The sequence below is a fragment of the Micromys minutus genome (assembly GCF_963924665.1).
Source record: "Micromys minutus genome assembly, chromosome: 2".
Lineage (NCBI taxonomy): Eukaryota > Metazoa > Chordata > Mammalia > Rodentia > Muridae > Micromys > Micromys minutus.
Window position 1 is genome coordinate 70,619,019 of NC_137971.1, and position 24,692 is coordinate 70,643,710.

The following is a 24,692-nucleotide window of genomic DNA, read 5'->3' on the forward strand; positions in this document are numbered from 1 at the left end:
CAGAGAAATTAAGCACGAATCAGAAATGAGGACCTGCAGGCCAGACAGGAGGAAGTAAAACTAGAAGTAGACATTCTTCTAGATTCTACCAGAAATGCTGATAGCTATTTACAGTAGCTATCCAAAAAATTGATAGATCTGGGGCTGGAGTAGAGCCTCCGCTGTTCTTCCAGAGCTCAGTTCCCAGCACCCACAGTGGATGATTCACAACCTGTAACTCTAGTTCCATGGTAACTGGTGCCTTCCTCTGCTTCGTGGGCACCTGAGCACATTTACACAAACACACACCATCAATAAAAATAAGAATAATTATTTGTTTAACAATAGGTCTGGAGATACAGCTCAGAAGATAAAGTGCTCACTCAGCAAGGACGAAGCCCCAGCATCATAAATGGAGGCCAGTGGTACACACTCTAATCCCAGCACATGGAAGAGAGAAGCAAGAGAATGGAAAGTTCATGGTTATCCTTAGCTACATAGAAAATTCAAAGCCAACCTGGGTTACTCGAGATATTATCAAAAAAATGGAAAAACCAAGGCATGATTTTAACCACAGAATGAAGAATGGTTGGAATTAAAAAAAAATACAAAATGTTGAGAAGAGATTTACAAACACAAAAAAAAAAAAAAAAAAAATGGAGGAAATCCCATGTTTGTGAATTAGAAGAATTAGTCTACGTTGATATATAATAGAAGTTTTCATTTTTAAGATATTCTTTTAAATCCTAAAATTTATAGGCAATCAAAAAAACAAACATTTAAACAATCTTGAGCAAAAAAGGAGCAAGATGGAGGTAAGTGGTGCAGGTATGTAAGTAGTAGCCCTATGCCATGCCTGGGATAGGAGCCCCCCTATCAAAGGGCTCATGCATCAAGAACAAACCAGGCTTTATCCTGACTCAGTACACACACAGAAACATATACACACAGACACATACAAACACAGACACATACACACACAGACACACACACACAGAGATACACAGACAAATACACAGACACACACACATAGACACATACAGACACATATACAAACAGACACACACACATAGACACACACAGAGACACATACAGACACACACACACACACACACACACACACACAAAGCTGCTGTGATCAAGCACAGCATGGTATCAGAATATACATAAACAATAAGCCAAGGGAATGAATGCAGACACCCACATTCTCACAGGTAACAGGACTGGCACACATGGCACTGGTCTGTGCTAGAATCTCTCAGTTCCTGGATGTCTCTGTATCCATGCTTCACACACTCCACACTCACCTGGCTGCCCTTGATATCAGTGTGGGGCTCCCAGGCACTAAAACTCTGCCTGAACATCACCACCAGGCCAATATGTTGATATCGAGGTGCCCCTAAAACCAAGCTTTGGATTCGGTTCCTCAAGATGACAGCGGAGGCATAACCTAAAAGGAATGCTTTAATAGGCCAAGTGTCTCCATGGAGACCTGGCCCTCCTTCCCACAGTAGGGCCATTCTCAAGTAGGGGAATAGAGCACCCCATGCTTGATGTGCTGGGGCAACCACTATGAACATAGCTAAAAGTAAATGTTTTAAAAACAATCTCTACAGAAAAGAGCCAGTAACATCCATGTTAGCTAAGTGATGTCACGCCTGTCCTCCTCACTTACCCAAGTAAGCATCATTCATGTTGGAATCCACTCTGGTTGTGTTGATAAAGGTGACTTTGTCCTTCGCTGTATACAGGAAGGCTCCTCCTGCCCAGTCAAAGCTCCCCACGGAGCCCAGCAAGGGACCATTCTGGGGGAAGGAACACAACAGGACTGAGAGAAGGAAGAGAGGACAACCAAAAAGCCTCCCATGACAACCTGCCACAGTGAAAAGCCCCAAACCTCGAGCCTCTATAGACTCTCCTCTGGGACATATGGAAGCATGACCTATCCAAAAAAAAAAAAAAAAAAAGGCTATAGCTGATGAGCTAAGGCAGGATTAGAAGGTAGGCCAACTGGCAGGGAGAGAGAGAAGAATTCTGGGAGAGTCAGGCTGGAAAGATTCGCCCTGAACCTTGGAGGAGATGGTTGCACGAGACTGAAGGAGAGACGACTAACCATGTAGAAGACATAGAATAGTTTATCAGGTTAATCAGTAACTGAGCTGTCAGGGAACAAGCTGAAGCTTATGGCCTAAGCATTTATTAGTATATAAGTAAGCTTCAGAGTCGTTATTTCTGGGAACAAAGAGACCAGATGGAAAAGCATGCAGCTACACACGTCTTCTTTCATTTGTGACACACACACACACACACACACACACACACACACATACACTGGTTTGACGCAGGACCACTCACAGAGGTAATGGCAGCACTGAAGCCTTCTTGAGACATCTCATGCTCAAAGGAGCTAGTACTTCCTGTCTGAGTGCCTGGAAGGAAGAAAACTTTCTTTGTTAAAGCAAGCAGAAAATCGTAGACCAAATACCCAAAACCTCAAATGCAGTCGTTACAGGACAAAGGGAGGCTCTGGTGTTGAACTAGACACATACACCTCACGGGATGGCAGTCCTTCAGCTACTGCCTCCTTTTCTCAAAAAAGAATGGGGCCCTCAAGGTATTTAACCTTCCAACTTTTTCACAGAAGCCATAGATCCAGATTACGTATGAAATGCCCTAATTTGGTCAGGTGTTGTAACACATACATGTAATCCCAACACTTGAGAAGTTAAGCCAAGAAGGTTACCAAGAGTTCAAGGTCAGCCTGGGCTACAAGGTAAGACTCTATCTCAAAAATATGTCCCTTTAAAAAAAGAAATTCTCTAGTTTGTAAATGCATTCAATAAACCTTTGTTGGAAATTTCTCTTTGGCACACACTATGCTAGGCAGAGGAGACATGTTAGTCAGTCAAATGGTGCTCATAGCACACATACATTTTTGGTAAAAGATTGTGTAGGATTTGAATCCACTGTGCTACAGTTTAATCATCCTATAGCCTAGATCTGATAATTAGAAACAAAAATCTAGCTTTGCTTATTTCAAAGGGATAGAGTAAATCAGACCCAAATAGCTGGACATGAGCTCACACTGGGGCTCGGGTGCTGAGTAGGAACCACTGGTCTGCACTGGGCTGGCTCACCCTCAATTGCAAAGATCTTTTCCTGAAGCTGGTTCTGAATGGTCTTCAGAGCTTCGAAGTTGTCCACTTGGAACACGTGATCACCAGCTGGCTTTGATGCGATGGTGTTAAGCTCTTTGCGGGACTCAGGTTTGCGGAAGGCGTTTCCCACCTGTTGCCAAGGAGCCAAAGCTACATTATACATTCTCTGATGGTAGCAGTGTCATGTAGAAAGAAGCTAAAGCTTTTTCTGTCCGATGAATTGTTCAGCAGAAGGTTGCTTGGAGCAGGGCTGTTGGGGACAGTTAGGCAGTTTGTACATAGTGTGGGAAGCAATTTGGTCTCCAGTTGGTCATCCATGTGTTCTGCCATTTCTCCTGGCAGGGGGCTGACATCTCCCCAGCAAGAGAGATACCTTTTATTATTATTACTTTGCTTATAAGTCCATCTTTCTTTTTCTCTCTTTCTTTCTGTGTGTGTATGTGTGTCAGTGTCTGATTTGTGTGTCTATGTGTGTGTGTCTGTGTGTGTGTGTGTGAGTGTGTAGGTATGTGTGCGTGCATGCACATGTCTGTGGCCAGAGTTGTCAGATTCCTTGGAAATAGAGTTACAAGCTGTGATGAGCCATCTAACATGGGTGTTGGGAACTGAACTCTGGTCCTCTGGAAAAGCAATAAGTGCTCTCACTAAGCCATCTCTCCAGCCCCAAGAGAATCATTTTTATATGGGCAGGTCCTTCCTACATGCCACACTATCAGTTTGTAATAGCTTTTCCTATGTTATCCAAGCATGATTATACTGGTGATCCTAACATTTTACCTCTGTCCGGACCCAAGCCTTTTCCCCAAAGTTTCCCACCCATCTACCCCCCACTCACTGTCTCTGTGTCAGCCCACGATTGTTACCAAATGTGATGCAAATAGAAGCTTGTTTAAAAAAAGAAAACTGCAATATCTACTCCCTCTCTCCTCTGCCTTCATCATGAAAGTAGGTGAGGCCACTGGAAAATGAGACCCAGGGAGCAGTAGAGCCAAGTTACCCAACTTGTTCCCAGCAAGGCCATCTTCCCAGCAGACAAACATAAATCATCCAGAAATGGAGAGAGCAAAGGCAAGCTCAGCAGATCTGCCCCCAGCCTGCAGCTAATACCAGACATGTAAGTGAGCCTTGCTGAGACCAGGAAAACAACCTGACAAACAAAAAAACCCTGAACTTATAAATCCCTGAACTTTGAGTCATCTGGTACTAATACAGCACTATTGTGGCACAGATATTTGGCAGTTATGTACATGGCCTAGCAATGGCCCTGGCCTTCCTTTAATTTTACCAATATTTGCATATTGAAGACAAAACAGATCAGTAGAAAAATCTCCAATCTCCACAGAAGTACCAAGCCCAATATCTGTATTTCCTACCCCAATGACATAACGAATGATCCCTGCTTCGTCTGCCTCAGGGATGACATCCTCATAATTCAAAGGATCACCATATTTTTCTCCATCTGTGATGACAACTAGGATCTTCGCAGCATTCTCCCGGGCCCCATTGGTTTTCTGAAACAGTTCTCTCCTATGCAGAGAATGGCGGGGACATGAATGGGCAGAGATATTGTTAGCATCCGGCCTGAGACAGCAGCAGTCAGAATCACAAATCCTGAACCTGGCTGTCTAGGTGAGGCTGTCTCTCCCCTGAGTTTGATTGGTTTCGTTGTTGTTTTTTATGTTTTGAACACAAAGTCTTGCTGGGCCTCAAACAGGTGATCTCCCTGCCTCTATCTCCTGAATTACAGTTTTGCACCACCATATGTGGGTTCCTTGTTACTGTTAAATATAGAAAATATGTAAAGAAATAGACCTCCTTAGTCCATAACCAAATCTCACCCATAGGACTATACAAGCTTTCTACCTCATGTTCCTACACACATGGGGTGGGGGAGTGAGAAAGGGGTACAGGGTATCATACCTCAGCAGCTACCCACCCAACAGGGTCTCTCACTGGCCTGGAGCTCAGTTGTTATGCTGGGCTATTATCCCTGGGCACTGAGCTCCAGGGATCCTGCAGTCTAGGCCTCCCTGGCATGAGGATTACAAGTGAACTGCCACCATCTGGCTTTTCTACATGGGTTCTGGAGCTGGAACTCGTGTCTTTATGTTTGCGCTGCAAGCACTTTGTTAACTTTCTTATTCAGACCCTCATCTTCTTACACTCCTGCCTAACCCCACACTCACTTCTGTGTACGTACCAAAACAATCTTTAAAACAACACGGACAGAATGGCCCTGCCTACTTAAAACCTTCAGCGGATCCACACTCCATATAAGATTGGGATGTTGGCTTGAATTCAACTTCTTTGTATTTTGTCTTTTTGTTATTTTCGTTTGGTTTTCCTTTTTCTTACACTGCTGAGGATCACTCCCAGGGCCTTACACTGGTTAGGCAAGCACTCTACCCAGAGCCACATACCCAGCAAAAGCTCAATCCACCTTTCCAGCCATGTTTTTATTGCCTTTTTTAACTGTTCATTTTAACTGAAACCTGTGTTCACATGAACATCCCTCAAATATTTTTTGCCCTCTCAACAATATTTCACCCCATACATGTCTAAACAATTCTTCAGATTCTTCACCATCCAACTAAAAGTTCCGTCACCTCCTTCTATCAAAGGCGAGGGTGAAGGGACTCACACTACTTTACGGATCCCTGTCGCGGTTTTTGTCCACCCCTTCAGCTGCCTTATGGGTCTCACGTGCGATTCTGGGCTAGGGTTTTTCTTGAAGTCATTGAAGGTGAAGTGAGTCCGGAAGTCGTCAGAGTATTGCATCAAAGAGAACTAGGAACAGAGCAGCAGCTACCATTACACCTCAAAAGCGCCATCTCATCCCCATCCCCCCATCCCCCAGTCCCCCATCCCCCCATTCTCCCAATCCCCCATCCCCCCACCCCATACCCCCAACCCCCTCACCCCCCTGCAAGATGTACACATATTTTGACAATACTAGACTTCAGCTAGAATAGCGTGTGGGTTTCATTCCCTAGGACAACCCCTATCAATCAGTCAGGGCCACCTGTGTGACAAAATAATGCTGAAACTGTATCGAGCACAGCAGAAAAGAGTGTGGTGAGGTAACACAATCATCTACAATTTTCCAAATCCCACATTTTTTATCACCTGGTTGTCATGAGTTTGTCAGCCTATGTAGGGCTACCCACCAGCCCTCACCAAGGTTTTAGACTTTTTGAACTGGGCCATCACAGTTGAGACAAAATCCTTCATCTTCTGAAAGTCGCTGCTGGTGATGCTACCGGAGCCATCGATCAAGAAGGCAATGTCACTCTCCTGCTGAGGACATCCTGGGCAAGAGAGAAAAAGAATACAAATTAGTTAAGTAATTAGAAATGCCATCTTTGAATGTCAGCTCGCAACTGGACAATAGTGGGGAGGTAAAAAAAAATAATCCTGACATTGTACCAAAGAAAAATTAAAGATGGACAGATCTCTTGCACATCAGCAAGATGGGTGATCAGATCAAGCCCTTGGTAGCCAGCACAACTGAAACCAACCGCATTTGGATGAAAGTGACTAGGGAGGGTTCCTGAGTGTATCGAGGGAGTAGAGGCAATCTTAGAGAGCCAAGAAATCCAGGCTGACCACAAAGAGTCTACACCTGGTCACCAAAGCCAAAATCAGTGCCAAACCTGTAGAGGCTTCTCCCTATAACAGGAAGCTAGGGGAAAAGAGCACCAGCATCTCTCACCACCTTAGCTACCTACAGTCCTCACCAGAGAGGACCTCTGCAGCCCTCCTGGGCACCAAGCCCAGCAATGGGAGCTGCCTGGGACCCACATGGCTATGTTCCCCAGGAAAGCCAACACTGCATCTGCCCCCACAACACATACACATTGTTAATACATGTCCTAGTCCAGGATGAATACTCGTGGTACCTTTCTAGCATTGGTGTTTACTAGGTACCTATCTAACAACAATGTACTTTCTGGAGTCAGGTTACTGTGGAGCAGGTTACTGTGCATACGGTACTGTATAATCCTGGACTGTATTGCTGTGAGGGGACACCATGGCCAAGTCAGTTTATGAAAGGAAGCACTTACACTGGATGCTTCCTTACAGTTTTAGAGGGTTAATCTTATGTGTTCTATTTTAGGAACGCTCCCCCTCAAGCCAGACTGGGAAGAGGGTCACTGAATGCCTTTGCCCCTCGTTCCCCATGTGACCATATTGAATAACCTTTCTTTTTCTTCTTTGCACTATTAATTCAGCTCTTTCAGGTAGCTCATTGAAGACAGCTAGATGGATGAACCTAGCTTGCTGGGGCACAAGCTGAGTCTGGTAACACCTATACTCTGTGGCCTGCAGACTGTATGGGTTCTGACTCCTAAGGCCAGAGGGCACATGAAATCTTGCTCCTACCCATGACATCCTGACTGCACAAACCAACTCCTGAGGTCAGAAGCTGCATGAAACGCTACTGCTGCTGCTGCTGCCATCTACAATACCCTGACCTTCACACCCTGCAGACCCAGACTCCTAAAGTCAGAGCCATGTGAAACCACGCACCCAGCATGCAGCTCACTAACACACATGAACCCTGAACCAGGAGGAATACCATGGTGCATGCACCAGTCCAAATATTCAATTTGTGTGCTGTAGCTAGGAAGAGTCAGCAAACAAAACCACTACAGATGTGGCAGTCCCAACACAATAGCACAATCAAGACATGAAAAACCAAGACAGCATATCCCCACCTAAATTACCAGCTACAAAGTAGTGACCTCTGATGAGAGTCATTTTGATGAAAATATAAACAACAAATTCGAAAAAGAATAACATGTTCATGGATTTCAAAGAAAACATGAATAAACTCATCAAACTTTGAATTCTCAAAGAAAGCACAAATAGTTGAATGAATTAAGAAAGTCAATTCTGGGGATGGAAATGGGACCCAAAAAAGCAATGCCAGATAGAAACAAACAGATGATGATAGAAAAAAAAAAAACTTACTTAAGAAAAAACAAAAACCTCAATAGAAAGCCCCTCCCACCAGGGATTGTGTTTCACAGAGTACCAAGGCTTGAAGAAAAAGTAGTGTGGGGCTAGAGAGATGGCTCAGTGGTTAAGTACTGGCTGCTATCTCAGAGGTCCTGAGTTCAATTCTCAGCAACCACATGGTGGCTCACAACCATCTATAAAGGGTTTTAATGCTCTCTCCTGGCCTGCGGGGATACATGAGTACACATGACATAAATAAATGTACATAAATAAAAATCTTAAAAGAAAAAGTAGTGTAATTGAATCATTCAGTCAAAAAATGGTAATTTTTAAAAGCATGTAGACAGAATACATGAAATCTTTAAGACTCCATTTTAAAAAAACTACAATTATGAACTTAGAAAAGAAAAGTTCTATTCTAGAGGCATAGAAATATAGTTTTAATAAAATCATAGAAGAAAATTTCCCAACTCTAGGGAAAACATACCTATTTAGGTACAAGAGGCAGACAGAACACCACATAGGCAGGACTGTAAAGAAAATTCCCCACATCATACAACAATGAAAAACACTAAATATGCAAAGCAAAACAAGTGTACTGAAAACCTCTGAGAAAGGCTGATGGCACTCAAAGACTGGCCCATCAAAATAGCAGCTGACTTTTAAAAAATGTATTTATTATATATAAGTACACTGTGGCTGTCTTCAGACACACCAGAAGAGGGCATCAGATCCCATTACAGATGGTTGTGAGCTACCATGTGGTTGCTGGGAATTGAACTCAGGACCTCTGGAAGAGCATTCAGTGCTCTTAACCACTGAGCCATCTCTCCAGCTCCGTGTATGTTTTTACTAGCATAGGAATCCCCCATGCTAAATCCTGAGCTACGGAAAAGAACTGTCACTGCAGGTCAGGGTACTTATGCAGTTACACTGACCCAGGATGGCAAGCCTGGTCACAAAGCAGACAGAGCAGTTACAACATGGCCTTTGTCACCTTTCTAACTGCCTTTTCTATCTGAGGAACAAAGCCCCAGGATTATACGCCTATAATCTGAGGAGGAGGAGGAGGAGGAGGAGGGAAAGGAGGCAGAACTGCTATGGAGTTTAAGACCAGCCTGGACTATACACAGAGACCCTGCCTTGGACAAACCAAACCAAACACAAGGACACCTACCCTGACAAAGTAAAAAATAAAACCAAGACCCTCTTCGTCCAGCTTCAAGCCCCTTGGTCTGCACCACTGCTTTAAGAGTCTTGGAGGGGATGGGAGGGTATTTGGGCTAATTGCCCACCTAACATTAAACACCAAGATAGAAGGCAGGGTAACTCCTTCCTCCACAGCTTGCACTGATTTCAGTGACAGGCAGCCACCGTGAACTATCATCTGTTTCCTTGGAGCTGGGCTGTGTTAAATGTCATCAATGCTCACACACTCTACTGTGCTTCTCCTGGTCCCTTCCTTCAGTTTTTGAGGGCAGAAAATAATCTTCTCTGAAGATACTTGAAGTCTGTCTCGGAGAGCTCATCTTGAAACATGGGCAAGCAAAGATTAACGATAAGACAGACAACACAGTGACTGAGGAGCATCTGGGGAGATTTGGTGTCCTTTGCCTGGAAGACTTCATCCATGAGATCGCCTTCCCTGGGAAGCATTTCCAGGAGATCTCTACATTCCTGTGCCCTTCCCACCTTTCTGTGGTCATGCTACCAAGAATAGAAAGGGCTTCCTCAAGGAGATGGGTTCACCTGGTTACCGGGGTAACCGCATCAATCAGCTCATCCTGCAGCTCAGCTAGAGCAGGAGCAGGTTCTTCAAAAGCACTGGAAGTGTTTTTGTTGTTTGAAATTATCAGTTATCTTCAGCTGACTTTTTAGTTTCACCTCATTTAATTTAATTTCAGCTGGAAAGACTGAAACCCAGAAGGACTTGGAATGATGAATGCATGTGAAGTTCTGAAACACCACAGCTGCCAACCCAGGCTGATATACTCCGAAAAACTGCCATCGTTGAAGAAGAAAGAAAAACTTAGCCACCATTTTAAAGAAGCCACTAAAGCTGGATCTGAAAAGATCCCCAGAGAGTGAACATCTGAGAGACTCCTGGAGAAAGAAAAGAAATCTTAGGATAGCTGGTGAGTGAGTGGGGACTAAGGAAACACCAAACACTCAAAGCAAACAAGCAGGTGCCTTGGTCAGGGTGTCTCTTCACAGCAGAACAGTGTCCATGACAGTCTCCCTCCACTCTGAAGATGCTTTGAGCACCTGATCCCCTCCTTCTCCCAAGTGTGAGGATCACAGGTATAAGCCACTATACCTAGCTGAGCTGGACTTTTTTTTTTTTGTATTAAACGACTTTATTCTGCAAAACAAAGATAAATGTAAAGATTTTAAACATTTTTTGCTTAAAATTATACATTTTTGTCAGTACTGTTTTTTCAGACATTAAAATAAATTTTACATAAAACCATGTGAATATGTTTTTTAGTCAGTACTTGATTTTTTTCAAGGGCTTGACAGTATGCATTGAAAACGTACTAGTTGCAATAAGCGTAAAGTACATGCAAAACAAAACGCAACATGGAAATAGTCAAAGTCTTCTTGTTTTGTGAATATATGTATATTTTTTGTTTTCTTTATTTCTTGGACTTCATACAGTCTGTGAGTTGTTTCTGGGGGAGTGCAAGCCTCTGGGGTTAGCATCCCACTATCAGTGACTGCATATTATGTCTGTTCTTTTGTGACTGGGTTATCTCACTCAGGATGATCTTCTCTAGATGCAGCCATTTTCTTAAGAATTTGGTTAAGTCATTGTTTCTGGTGGCTGATGAGCTGGACTTTTTAAACTTACTCCAGGGATTAGAAATAGAGGTAATGAGACGTTAATCTCTAGAACAAATTCTGTTATGTCTCTCCCTGTGTGACTCTCTCCCTCCTTCCCACCCTTCATCCCTGCCCCCCATCTATTCATCTACCTCTCTATTATAAGAATTTTGGTTTCTTTAAAAGACACAGATAAGAATGATTTTGCTTCCCGGGTGTAGAATATGGAACCGCTTCAGAGTGTCCATGCTGGCAGCTCTGATTTCCCTCAGGCTCTCTCAGAGGCGTGGTTTTTGACAGCTGCAGATAGTTTCTGCAATTGTGTGACCTTTGGAATTCTGGGGATTTTTCAGAGGGTGTGTAAATACTAGGGCCCCAAGTAGTCATGTGCAAAGAAGAAATTCGATATTCTGAGGGTGAAGATCGAACTTGCCCCAAGGAGCTCGACACCCCATCAGCAGGAAAAGGTTTAAAAATAACGTTGCTCTGTTTTTGACCCCAGACTTTATTCAGAGATATCTTTCCTTTCCTCTCTGTCCTTTTCTTTCTCTTGTCCTGTGTTAGGAGGTTGACAGGGTTAAATAAAAGGGTGGAGAGGGGTGTAAGAAGACTCCATACAGTAGCCAATGCTGGCTTTGCTTCCCATGTCTACCTTCCTTGTTACCCCTCCTATCGCACCCCAATTTCTCCTTCACAGAAGGGCCACAGAGCCAGGGAAAGACAGCTTCAAACGATGACTTTATGTTTATTTTTATTTTCTATTTTTTAAGACAGAGTCCTGCTATGTAGCCCAGACTAGCCAAAAACCCAGGATACCTCTGCCTCCGTCTCCTGGTGCTGGCATCAAGGAAGTACTACCATGAATGACTTGAAAGTTGATATTTAATCCAAAACGCTAGTAATGGATTATCAGTTGGAATTTGAGAAAAAAACATCCCCAGCGTAATGGCTCTGAGGACATCTTAGAAAATTCCTTGGAGAGAGAGGCAGTGGGAAGCTCTGAAGCAAGGTGGCTAAGGTAGAATGGGTGGGAAGTTAGAGCAGGGACTACCTGTCAACAACACCAAAGACTATGCTTGGGAGACCCCCGATACTCCAAGGACAATGATTGGGACATCTGTAGAGCCAAGTGACTTAATCTCCTCCTCCCTGAAGTGAGTGGATAATGCAGTCACCTTAACTTCTCTCCAAGAGACCCAAGGTTTCTAATCTGCCTCTACCCAGACCCCCAGTATACCACTACAGCATGAGCAGCTGCCATCTCAGTCCATCCTCAAGTCTCTGCCATAAAGAACCTACCTCTGAGAGCCTCCGGAAACTGTTGAGGTGGCCTCAGCAGGTTGGAGCCGAATAAGTAGCACAATCCATTCACGTAAGTGTTCTCCTTGCAGTTTTGGTGCACCGTGGGGCCACAAGCCTGGGGGACAGAGTAGGTGTCAAAGGGCTGCCCCTGCCTCCTGGCCCCCCATCACAGCCCCTCCACCCTACACATGACCTCCAACCCAGCATCTCCTGCTCTCCCATCTCTCCTCTCAAGACCCTCTTCTGGTCAAGGGCAACTCACCAGCAGTTGTGGAGGGACGGTAGTAGCAGCCAGGGACAGACCCAAGGACATATTCACAGCCTCTGGAGGTACTGAGAAGACAGATGTATGTACAATGATCCTTGGGGTCAGAGGAGACGTGAGGCAGTCAGGCAGGGACATGGCAGGGGTGCATGTCCGTGGTCACTGTCTTACTCACAAGAGCCAAACACAGAGGCCAGTCAATAGATGACTGGATAAATGAACTGCGGTCTGCACAATGGAGTCCTATCCAGCCACAGTGAAGAATGAAGTTATGCCACTTGCAGAGAAGCAGATGGAATTAAGATAAGATTTAAAGTGTGGGGGACTATTTGGAGTACGGGCCAGCAGGAAGAGGCAGGGGAGATTGGAGAGGGTAAAGAGGACAAAAGGATTGAAATATATCATACACTTGTATCAAAATGGCAGCCAAGCGTGGTGAGTAATACCTTTAATCCCAGTGGGTAGGAGGCAGAGGCAAAAAAATCTCTCTAGGCCAACCTGGTCTACATAGCAAGTTTCAGGCCTGCCAGGGCTACACAGTAAGACCATGTCTCACAAAAACAAAACCAACCAAACAAACAAACAAACAAAAAACCTAAAGGATGAAAGAGAAACTGTCATAATGAAAGGCGGTTTCAGAAATGGGGTGTGGCACTGTTGGTGGAGTGCAGCCAACCATGCACAAAGCTTCAGGCTGGTGTGGTGCCAGCACTTGGGAGTGGAGCAGGAGGATCAGAAGTTCAAGGCCATTGCCACCTACATAGCAAGTCTATGGCCAGAGACCTTGCAGAGAGGTTAGGGGTACAGAAAAAGAAGGGGAGAGTAGGGAGGGGAAGGGAGAGGAAGGGCAATCATTCTCTCATATGGCATGTGCCACTGTGTCTGTCTGTCATAGGAAAGTCACTCTATGACCATGAGAGCTCTAGGACCTGTATGATGCTCACACGCATCCTCACCCTAGTCCTAGAGAAACAAACAGAAGCATCCCTGAAGTTCATTAGCCAAATGGCTCAGCAGTTAAGGGTACTGTCTGCTCTTCTAGAACCTGGGTTTGATTCCCAGCACCTACACAGTGGCTCATAACTGTCTGTAACTCCAGTTCCAGGGACCTTGACACTCACTTGAGGCCTCCCTGGACACCAGACATGCATATGGTACATATATATACATGAAGGCAAATATTCACACATAACTAAAAAAAAAAAAAAAAAGATTTTTTTTTAAAGAGAAATTTATTGCCCAGACAGCCTACCTAAATCAATGAGCTCCTGTTTCAAAATAAGGCAGAGAATGGTCAAAACCAACACTGATGTTGACTATGTCCTCCACTACTGGGCATATGCACCTGCAAGCACATGTGTACAAGCACCAACACACATACAAAATGCTTAAATGTTATTTATTCTAGCAAAAGAGTCACTTTAGTCTGGGAGACAGAGGCTAGACTGTGTAAGAGGGTATAGCAGGGTTGCCTAAGGGGTCTATAGACAAGCCAGAGGCTAGGGAGCCAGATATTCCCTGCCCCACCAAAGATGGACAGGATACAGGTATGCTTGACAAACCAGGGGTGTTCACAGGAAGACTCCGTGCAGAAGCCAGAGGGAGAGATGAGACTCACCTTGCAGGGGAATGGGGTCACACCGGTTTGTGCTGTAGTCACACTGGTAGAGGACACCTGTCTGGTTAACAGCCTTTGCCTCCTGGGGGGCTGCAACAACCAGTCTGTAGAGAGGGGATAAGAAAGGATGCTCTGAATGTAGGGAGAGGAGGCCTTACTTCTCTCTCTCTCTCTCTCTCTCTCTCTCTCTCTCTCTCTCTCTCTCTCTCTCTCTCTCTCTCTGCCTTCAAGAGGGAAGTAAAGTTCCTGAATTCCCATAAATAGGAGAAATAATTATTTTTAAAAAATGTAATCTTAGAATGGGAAAGCCCTTTCTAAGAATGACACAAAACTCTGAGATAATTTTAAAAACTGGCTTTAGGAAAAAAATTCCTGTGAAGTTAGGATGTAAAAGGGGTGGGATGACAGGGAAGAATGGGAAAGCGGGGGCTAAGAGGTAGGTTTGCTCAAATCACATTACATACACCTATGAAATTCCCAGACAATAAAAAATTAATATTTAAACCACATAACCATTTTAAATAGATATACAAAAATTAAAAACAAATTAAAATCAGAGTCAAAAGATAAATGACAAACTGGGAAAGAAAGGCTTGCAGCTTACACCCCAGATGGCCTTCCTCTGGTCTGTGGGTGCGTGTAAACCAGGAAGGGGAGGAGTGGAAGATGGGGGGTGGGGGGAGCATCAACAGAAAAAGCAGTCTCTGTGGAGCAAGTCTTCTGGGCCCAGAATGGCCCTTGTCATCTCGAACTACCAGCAGCTGTTATTATCCAGAAGAGACCAGAAAGAGATTAATCGCATCAATGTTTGTCTGACGAGGAGGGAGGAGCTCAAAAGCTGTTGATGACTGTCAGGGAGACAGATTTTTTTGTAAGCTGCTGGTGCTCCTGTGGGTAACTGCTTATCTCTGCTATGGAAGCTATAGCAGCTAAAGTCATTGGCTCACAGAGATAGACCTGCACAGAATCATTCTTCAGGCTGTTGCTGGCACCCAGTCTGGAGGGAACATACATTTGTTCATACCTCCCATAATAAAAGAAAGCCAGCTGGTGAGACGGCTCTAATGCTCAAGGGCACTTGTCACACAACTGTAATGACCTGAGTTCAATCCCTAGGACCCATAGTGGAAGAAGAGGACTGATTCTCAATAGTTATCCTCTGACCTGTCTTACACACACACATGCATATACATTAATGCGCGCGCACGAGCACTCGTGCATACACACACACACCCAAGCATGTGCACACACTGTAGATGCATACACTATTAGATCATGGGTCTGTCCCTGATCACTCTTAGAAGGCCAGATCTCACAGTCTAAAGAAATCAGACCACATCCCCCTGAAGCTCCCTCCGTGGGACAGAGGAAAAAGCATGTGGTTTTACAATTAATTTATGTCCTACCTCGTACCTGTTACCCGCTCCTGCTCATCACATGTACTACCCCACACTAAATTATGAGGTGCAGAAATTTCTGTCATCTCCTGAAAAGTTGTAAAAGTTGTGGTAGTTTGAATATGCCTGGCCCAGGGAGTGGCACTATTAGAAAGTGTGGCCTTGTTGGAGGAAGTGTGTCACTTTAGGGGTGGGCTTTGAGACCTCCTCCTAGATACTTGGGAAACAGTCTTCTCCTGACTCCCTTCAGATCAAGATTTAGAACTCTTGGCTTCTTCTCCAGGACCGTGTCTGCCTGGACGCTGCCATGCTTCCTGCCTTGATGAGAATGGACTGACCCTTTGAACATGTAAAACCTTAGCAGTAAGACCCTAAGAAAGACAAAAGGCATTTTCCTTTGACTCCCAGGACTTCTCACAGCTTCCCTCTGGGTTTTCTCTCCTACCTGTCAGCCTGTCAGGACACCTATCACTCTCTTACTTTGACCTCTCCCTCCCCCTCCCTCCCTCCCCCTCCCTCCCTCCTTCTTCCAGTGCTGCCCTCTTAAGTAGCTTCCCTTTCCTCTCTCTCCTCATGACAGTTGGGAACATCCTATTCTGTGAAATCTTTCTCTGAGTCATCCCTTGTCTGCCACTCAATTAGACATCACTTTCAAACATGGCTGCTTCTTTCTACAAACTAACTTGACCTTCACTGTTTGAGATTAAGAGCCTGAACCACACCACAACTAGAAACGGAATTTTTCAGTAAATAACACAATCTTGGTGTTCACAGTGTGATCAAGTATCCTCTCTCTCTCTCTCTCTCTCTCTCTCTCTCTCTCTCTCTCTTCCTCCCTCCCTCCCTCCCTCTCTCATTTTTTGAGTCAGGGTCTCACTGTGTCGCTCTAGCTGACCTGGGACTTATAATGTAGACCAGGCTGGCCTCAAACTCACACAGATGTTCCTGTCTCTGCTTCCTGAGTACAGGGATCAAAAGTGTGTGCCATCACACCAGACTAGGATTTTTTTTAATTGTATGTGTGTATCTCTGTGTAGGCATGTATGCATGTGTGTTTAGCATTCCTGGAAGTTGGAGATACCAGATCCCTCTGGCCACTCCTTTTTTTCTATCCAACAAACATAATAATGGTGATGATGATGATGATGATGATGATGATGATGGTGATGATAATGATAATAATTTCATCATTTTTAAAGGGACCAGAGAAATAACAGTCAAGAGTACTGACTGATCTTCCAGAGGACCCAGCATTCATACAGCAGAGGACAATGAATCAGGAAGGTCTAAGAGAGGAATAATTAAGGCAAGAGATAACTAACAATAAAAACCTTTAGAAAGAAAGCATATGGAAACCAGCTACTAAAGAAGCTTCCTAAGATGTATATACCATATGTCTATACACACACATACACACACACTTGTGTGCATGTAACTCATGTGCATAGACCCCCACATAGATACACCTGCCCATACAAATTTCAAAATCTTATATACGTATACATGCATACCTATATACATACATATATATACATATATATTTAATCTATAAGGAGTTACCCTGTAATCAATGAGGAATTCCTTTCCCAGACACTATGAGCTATCAAAGGCCCAAGTATCATCCGTGACTCCAGCTCAAGGTGACCTACCGCCCTCTTCTGGTGCCTACAGGAACTGCATGTGTGTATGCAGACACTCATACAATTAAAATGAAAATAAATTAAAATCTCAAATCTTTTGAGAAAAAAAAATGGTAACATTCAACATCCTCATCCATCAAAGAAATGCAAATTAAAATTGTTTTGAGATTTCATCTTATCCCAGGCAGAATGAGTAAGTTTGTTTTTTGGTTTTTGTTTGTTTTTTGGTTTTTGTTGGTTTTTTTTTTTTTTTTTTTTTTTAATTACACCAAATACTGATGTGAGAAAAGGGTGGTTGGTGGGAGTGAGAACTGATACAGCCACTGTAAAAATTAGTGCAGAGGTTCCTCAAAAAGATCAAAATGCGTCTACCACAAGATACCACTAGACCATATTTGGGAATATACCCAAGAGGCACTATTTCCCTCTACAAAGAACCTACTTGTCCACAGTCAAGTTCACTGTTGTGGTCACAATAGGTAGGAAATAGGAACAACCTAGATGTGCCTCAAGTAATGGATAATGAAAATGTGGTACATGTGCATGATATAGTAATTCACCTATAAAGAAAAATGAAGCCAGTAGGTAGCAGATGGAGCTAGAATTCATCATTTCAAGTAAGGTAACCTAGACCCAGAAGGACAAGTGCCACATGTTCTCACTCACATGTAGGTGCTGCCTCTGGATCTTTGTATGTGTGCTTAAACTGGAGTAGCCATAGAAGTCGGGAAGGTAATTAGGGATCGTGGAGGGACAGTTTCAAGGGAGAAGGCATACAAGAGGAGTATGCAGAGGGAAAGAGGATAATGGGGCAGGAGGGCAGAGAGAGGAAAGAGTATGGGAAGGGGTAAATATAAATAACAATAAAATAAAACCCCTTTTTAAAACAACAGTATGGAAACCAACTAATATACATCGTGCGTGCATGCGTGTATATATGCACATACACATGAAATTCATGAAATTTATATAAAGTTACCCTATAATGAGGGGAAATTTTCCTCACCCAGATACCATGGGCTATTAAAGAAAAAGCTTTGATATAGAGTGCCTCTTTTGAGTTGTTGATCAGTGGGGTCCCATAAACTGCCCCCCTAAACATTACAGGCTGTTGCCGTTGCTCTTGGTCACACTCCTAAATTTGATGGTCATAACTTATTGCTTAAGAAAATACATACTTGAGTCAGACAATATGGAGAAATCAAGTTGGTCCCAAACTGGAAACGTCAACCCTACATACTGGCTAGCTTGCATGGAGCTGAAAGGCTCAATGCATATTGCCAGTGGGTGATTTAGTCAAAAGCTGTACACAGCTGTGAACCTTTTGCCCACAATAAGGACTGGCCCAGCAGGATATCCAAGTTTACTGGTGTGCTAGTGGCATGAACATTGTGGGAGTGTGCTTGTTAGTGTTTGTCATCTTGACACAAACCTACACACATGGGGAAAGGATGCTCTCAATAAAGGAGTTACCCCCATCACATTGGTCTATAAAGGCATTTTCTTGATTAGTGGTTAATGTGAGATCCCTGTGATCTGTGCCCTGCCCTGAGCAGGTGGCTTAGGCTCCCATGAGAAAGTAAGCTAAGCAAGCCAATCAACAGTGTTCCTCCAGGTTTCTGCTTCAGTTCCTGCTTCCAAGTTCCTGTCTGCAGATTCCTGCCTTAGTGGACTGTAACCCAGAATTTGCAATTCAAATAAACCTTTTCCTCCCTGGGTTGCTTTAGGTCATGGTGTTCTATCAGAGCAATAGAAACCTGAAATGGGGAGTAACAGCCACTTTCTACTGGCATTAAAGGTTCCACCTATGTCCACAAGACAAAAATAATGTTTGGTCATGTTAACTGGGTAAAGATTCCTGTAGCTAGGTAGTCATAGGCCTGAAAGGAGAACCTACTGCAACTGGTCTACTGAGTGGACAAAGCATTAAACTTCTTTCTAAGTACTGAACATTACGCCCTTAGTGCATCTCTCAGTCCTCATGAGATGAGCTCCAATTTTAAGTAGATGGTGATTAGCAGAGACCCACAACTAGTCCATACATACAGAATAAGAGACTGGGCATGCTCAGCTCTAAATGAGACAGCTCTGCCACACACTTCCTCTCAAGGCTCAGGGATCATTACAGAACAGGAAATGGAAAGTTTGTGACAGCTGGAAGCAATGGATGGTGGCAGTGAGCCCGAATTTTCTATATCTGATAGAGCCACTGCTTAGTCACAGCCTCTGTGACTGCAGACACAATAGGTCTTCATTCTGAAGAGAATACTCTCAGCATGGTCCCATGGTGAACCCCAGCTAACATTTCTCGAAAGGACAGTGTTTTAGGCCTTGTGAACTGTACTCCTCATCACTTACCTTCATTCTGAGTAGCAAATGAGCAGGGTCGTGTTCTACAAACTTTCTTTTCATAACCTGAAAGTAGGCCATGACTTGAACAAAAGGCATGCTACAGACTGAGGGTGGAGAGCTAGGCGGCAGTGAGGAGGGAGGTAAAAAGGCAAATAAAAATCTCTCCTGGAGAACCATAAGAAGCCAACTGTCAGAATCCCTGCCTAGGAAGGGATACAGGGAGTAAGAAGAACTTTTTGCTCTCAGCGTTCTTGGATCTTGTGAATTTGGACCCCTGGAACCTCACTACTGAGTCAAAAAAAGGAAAAAGAAAATTCAGTTGTGAGGGTGGGGGTGTGGCTCAGCGGTAGAGCATCTGCAAGCCTTAAATTCCATCCCCATCAAAGAAAAGAAACAAGAGGCTGGAGAGATGGCTCAGTGGTTAAGAGCACTGACTGTTCTTCCAGAGGTCCTGAGTTCAAACCCAGCTACCACATGGTAGCTCACAACCATCTGTAATGGGGTCTGATGCCCTCTTCTGGTGTGTCTGAAGACAGCAACAAGTGTACTTATATATAATAAATAAATAAATCCTTTTTTTAAAAAAAGAAGGAAAAGGAAAAATAAAAGAAAAGAATGCTTAATAAGGAAACTCTTCTTTCCCCTAGCTTTTAGAGAAGCTCAGAGACACTGGGCTTCCCCTGAGGACTTTACCGGGTATCGCCAAGCTGGACCACACTCTGTCCAAAGCCTCTTGCATTTTCTTGGAAGGTTATGGGATTTTCAGTGTCCAGATTGAAGCCATGACACAAGGCTAGGACTGAAAAGATAACAAGGAATTAAGAGTCAATGCAAAGGAACCAATACAGTTAAGAGAACAACACACATTTCCACCCGTGACCATTCCTGTCCACATTCTCTGAAGCTCTGACAGTCTGGGCAGAGGTCCACACAGTGTGGGATCTGTCAGTTAAGTTTTTGAGACAGTATTGTATATAGCTCAGCCTGGCCTGGAACACTACAGTATAACTTGGATAACTTAGACCTCCTGGTCTTCCTTGTCTCCCATTCTACCTCCTAAATGCAGGGGTGCAGGGGTGGGCCCCCATACCACAATCCATTCACTTTTTCTACAGAGGACCAGCTGGTTAAGCCAAACCCAGCACTGGGGATTCAGAGGTAAAAGTCTCAACAGTGAATTCCAGACCAGCCAGACAGCATAGTAAGACCATGGAGAAAAAGAAGGTGGTGGTGTTTCAAAACAAGGTTTCTTTGTATAGTCCTGGCTATCCTCGAACTATGTCTGTGAACCAGGCTGGCCTCAGACTCTTAGAGACCCACCTGTCTCTGCCTCCCCGGCTTTTCAAGACAGTGTCTCCCACATCCTAGGCTGGTTCTGAACTTGTGTAGCTGAAGATCATCTTAAACTCCTGATTTTCCTGCCTCTACACTACCATGTCCAGTTTCTCTGGTGCTAGGGATAAAACTGAGAACTTTGTACACACTAGGTAAACCCCCGGTCTCACCTCTACCGAGTTTTCATCAAAGAATTTCAAACTGTAACCAATGATCACAATTTGTGTGGTACAGGTTTACCCATGGGGTGAATGAGATTCTTAAGGAGCGACACTTAACTGGGAGTAGTTAGTGTCCTCCATCATTGATGGAGGAGAGATGTTCGCCTTTGAAGACAGGTAGCAACCACATTCAACTCACAGGCCAAGTGCGCTGATTCAAGCTCATGGGCCTCTAAGTGCCCACGATGGGGTATGACCTTTCTGAGCCCGCAATGGCCTCTTCCCCCACTGTCACAACCACAAAGATTTACACAACAAAGGCCTCAGTTAGAAATTTTCCTTCCTATGCAAGTTTCAAGTAGTTCCTTCCCTTCTTGACCCACTCCCTACAAGAACAGGCATAAAAGGAAACAAACTAGTTTGATTATCAGTCATTCAACAAACATTCACACCAGGTTCCTATTATTCTAAGTAAGGCTAAGTAGAAGTGGTATGCAGGGCACAGGAGGAAAGGCACCTCCGTGCTCCTTGGTGCCACTCCTTCAGCTCTCTGGACCTCGGTAGCCTTGTCTATCAGGGACAGACTCTCGTCTGCCTCTGCTTTTTCTTTTGGAATCACTGATCCCTCCCTAAAGCCTTTGCCTCTCTCCACCTAGCTCCTTCCTATTCCCTGACCTTTCTCGCCACTCACAGATCCAAAAGATTCCCCCCTTGTCCCCTTTTGATGCCCCCTCTGACTTCCACTGCACGACATGCACCCAGGTAAAACACACACACACACACACACATAAGATTTTCTTTTTCAAAGAAATAGCCAAGAATTGGGCCAGCAAGGTGGCTGGTTAGTAAAAGTGTTTGCCATTAAGTACCAACTGCCTGAGTTCAATCCTCAGTATCCACATTCCCTAAATCCATTTGCCTATGACCTTCCTCTCTACCCATAGGCCCAAAAGATTCCCTCCTTTCCATTCTGAGGACCTCTCAACCCCTTCTCCCTACCCCGGGATCCCCCAAGACCCCAACTTACCTGTTACCAGAAGAACTTTAAAAGTCATGACTGAACGGAACAAGATCCTGGATAATATGTGAACTGTGGGGTTAGGACCACAGACACTTTGAGGAAGCCACTAATGCCAGGAGGGGTAAAAATAGAGAAGTAAGAGACCAAAGCTGTGAGAGATTCAAAGAGGGCGGAGGCTCTGCACACACCCAGCCCTTTTCTAGCTTTTCTCAGGGACATTGTAGCCTGCTCTTCCTTGGCACCCTGTTTCTTGGCCCAAACCAACAAGGTTACCACCCAAAGGTACCACTTGACACTTATTTACTTCTGGGATATTATAGGGGGGAAGCTAGGTAGTAGGCTCAGTGTTTAGGACCATGCTGGTCTCCCAGGGGACCCACATCTTGTTCCCAGTACACACATGGAGGCTTGAAACTGTCTATTACTCCAGTCCCAGGGGATCTGATGCTCCCTTTAAAAAGTAGTCAAGAGTTGATCCAGCCAGATGACTCGATCGTTAAAGGTCGTTAAAGGTGCTCACCGCTGAGCACCAACCACCTGAGTTTGATCCCAAGTATCTATGTGGTTGAAAAAAAGAACTTCGAAATGTCCTCTGACCTCTACATTCACACTGTGGTACATGCCCACACACACACCCAAAGAAGAAAGAAACCATAACCATGGTCACATCCGAGACATAGTTTGGTGTTCTATATATTTCATGAAAGTATTTTGAAAACAGACCTTGAAGTTATTATGCACAAAGAAACTAAAGGACATATTGGGAGATATTTAATCATCCCTGCCTTGTTGGATATGGAATCTACTCTAGGTTCTTGATCTTAAAGACAGTGGTTTCTCATACTTACCTGGCAGGGGAGACAGTATGATCAGGAAGGTAGTTTTCCCAGGTGAGGCTCACCCATTGCACTTGGGGTGTGCTGACCCCTGTGATTTCTCCAAATCTCGAATGCTCGACTGCATGATTTGTGATACAGGGACTGTGTCCACGTTATCTCTTGGCCAAGAAAAAAAAAATGTCTTTACTCTTTAGGGGATTTAGTCTTTTGTCTTGTTTACATCTATATATTTATTTGGTGTGGGGTGGTGTGAATGCCTGTGTGGTTCACTGTGTACAAATGAAGGTCAGAGTGCAGGTCGCTGGGGTCAGCTTTCTTCCACCATGTAGGTCTCAGGGATTAAACTCAGGTCATCAGGCTTGGGGGACACCCCCTTTACCCACTGTCTCACGGACCTCGTCCCCTCTTCTTGAAACATACTACCAACGTGTTGTCCAAGCTGATCTTGACCTCACTATTTAGGTGATCCACCTGCCTCCCAGCCGTAGATCTACAGACATGCACTGCCACGCCTAGCTTCCTTCTCTCCTTCTTGAAACATTTTCTATTATTGCTAAGTCATATTTTTCAATAGCCGGATGAAAACAGATGTTTGCCTGCTGGAAAATAAATAAAATTCTATATACTTTGTTTCAAAGTTATTACACACACACACACACACACACACACACACACACACACACACACGGTGTGGAACAAGTGGGACCATGCCACCAGACAGAAGAACTGGTAAGGCTAAGGGAATTTGAAACCTGTGCATCTCAAATTGAGTGCAGTAGGAGTGGAGTCAGCTCTTACCTAACTCTACTTGCTCTGGAACATGTAACCAGGCCGCCCCACTGAGGACAATGGCAATCAGCCACATAGCATAAAAACCTGGAATTCTCCGTGCTAAAGAGGTGTCTAGGTAGGCCCCGAGTGTTCAGCCAATGAGCTTCCCTTCCTGGACAATCCTTCCCACAAAAGGTATTTAATCCCTGGTTCACCCTGAGTAAGGGGTATGCATTCACAGCGGCCATCTAATAAAGCAGTTTGAACAAGCAAGGACCATTTCTTCATCAAGGATGGAGGTATGGGGGGGGGTAAAAGCCATGCCTAAATCTCCTGGAGAAGAGGAAAAGGCCTTCTCTCTCCCAGCCCACTCACTTGGAATCAAACTGGGTTCCACCTCCCCCTCCCTCCCGCCCCCCACCCAGGCTCTACCATCCTCTTCCTGTCTGGCTGGGGATGTTCTGAGGAGGGGTGTGGCCCGGGGACCCTGTTCTGGACTCCCAGCAGTATGCCGGCAGACAAGGAGACTGGGGACCACAGCTATTGTCCCAGACGCTACTGTTTCCCACTCCTGGGAAGACACGGACTGAGGAACTCAGTTAGGGACTTTGTTCTGCCTCACCTGAGTGAACAGCATTCTCGCCGCGCTCCAGGCAAGGCAGCCGTGCAGCCGGGCTCAGTGAGTTAACTGCCTGCTCCACAAGTGTAAAGGCCTGAGTTGGAATCCCCTGAACCCAGGTAGAAGTTGGGCATGGTAAAACTCCCTTACCCAGCACTGAGGATAGACACGGGCAGACCCCTGGTACCCACTGGCCAACCCGTCTAGCAGATCAATGAGTTTCCACATTCAGTGAAGACTCTGTTTCAAAAAGTAAAGTGAAGAATGACAGAGAAAGACATCTGACAACTCCAACCTCTGGCCTAAGCATGAATACACATGCATGTATGTGCACACGCACACATATATGTAGACACCCATACAAAATACATACACACACCACATACACACAAAAAAATTAAAATGTAACGTGGCACATATCTATACTCTCAGTGTTCAGAGTCTGATACA

General features: G+C 44.5%; 1 protein-coding gene across 1 annotated transcript in view; it reads right to left on the bottom strand.

Annotated features, from left to right (window-relative positions):
- LOC308416662 (integrin alpha-M) overlaps window positions 1-22,128 on the bottom strand; it is a 37,651-nt gene extending 15,523 nt beyond the window's left edge. The window contains exons 1-12 of the mRNA XM_080911701.1: window positions 22,020-22,128; window positions 20,190-20,295; window positions 14,108-14,211; window positions 12,487-12,557; window positions 12,222-12,339; window positions 6,315-6,445; window positions 5,779-5,924; window positions 4,511-4,664; window positions 3,117-3,267; window positions 2,335-2,408; window positions 1,655-1,784; window positions 1,287-1,429 (exon numbers count right to left, since the gene is read on the bottom strand). Of these exons, the coding sequence (XP_080767827.1) occupies window positions 1,287-1,429; window positions 1,655-1,784; window positions 2,335-2,408; window positions 3,117-3,267; window positions 4,511-4,664; window positions 5,779-5,924; window positions 6,315-6,445; window positions 12,222-12,339; window positions 12,487-12,557; window positions 14,108-14,211; window positions 20,190-20,295; window positions 22,020-22,047 (1,356 nt within the window). The 5' untranslated portion in view covers window positions 22,048-22,128. The remainder of the gene's footprint in view (window positions 1-1,286; window positions 1,430-1,654; window positions 1,785-2,334; window positions 2,409-3,116; window positions 3,268-4,510; window positions 4,665-5,778; window positions 5,925-6,314; window positions 6,446-12,221; window positions 12,340-12,486; window positions 12,558-14,107; window positions 14,212-20,189; window positions 20,296-22,019) is intronic.
- Window positions 22,129-24,692: the final 2,564 nt, after the last annotated feature.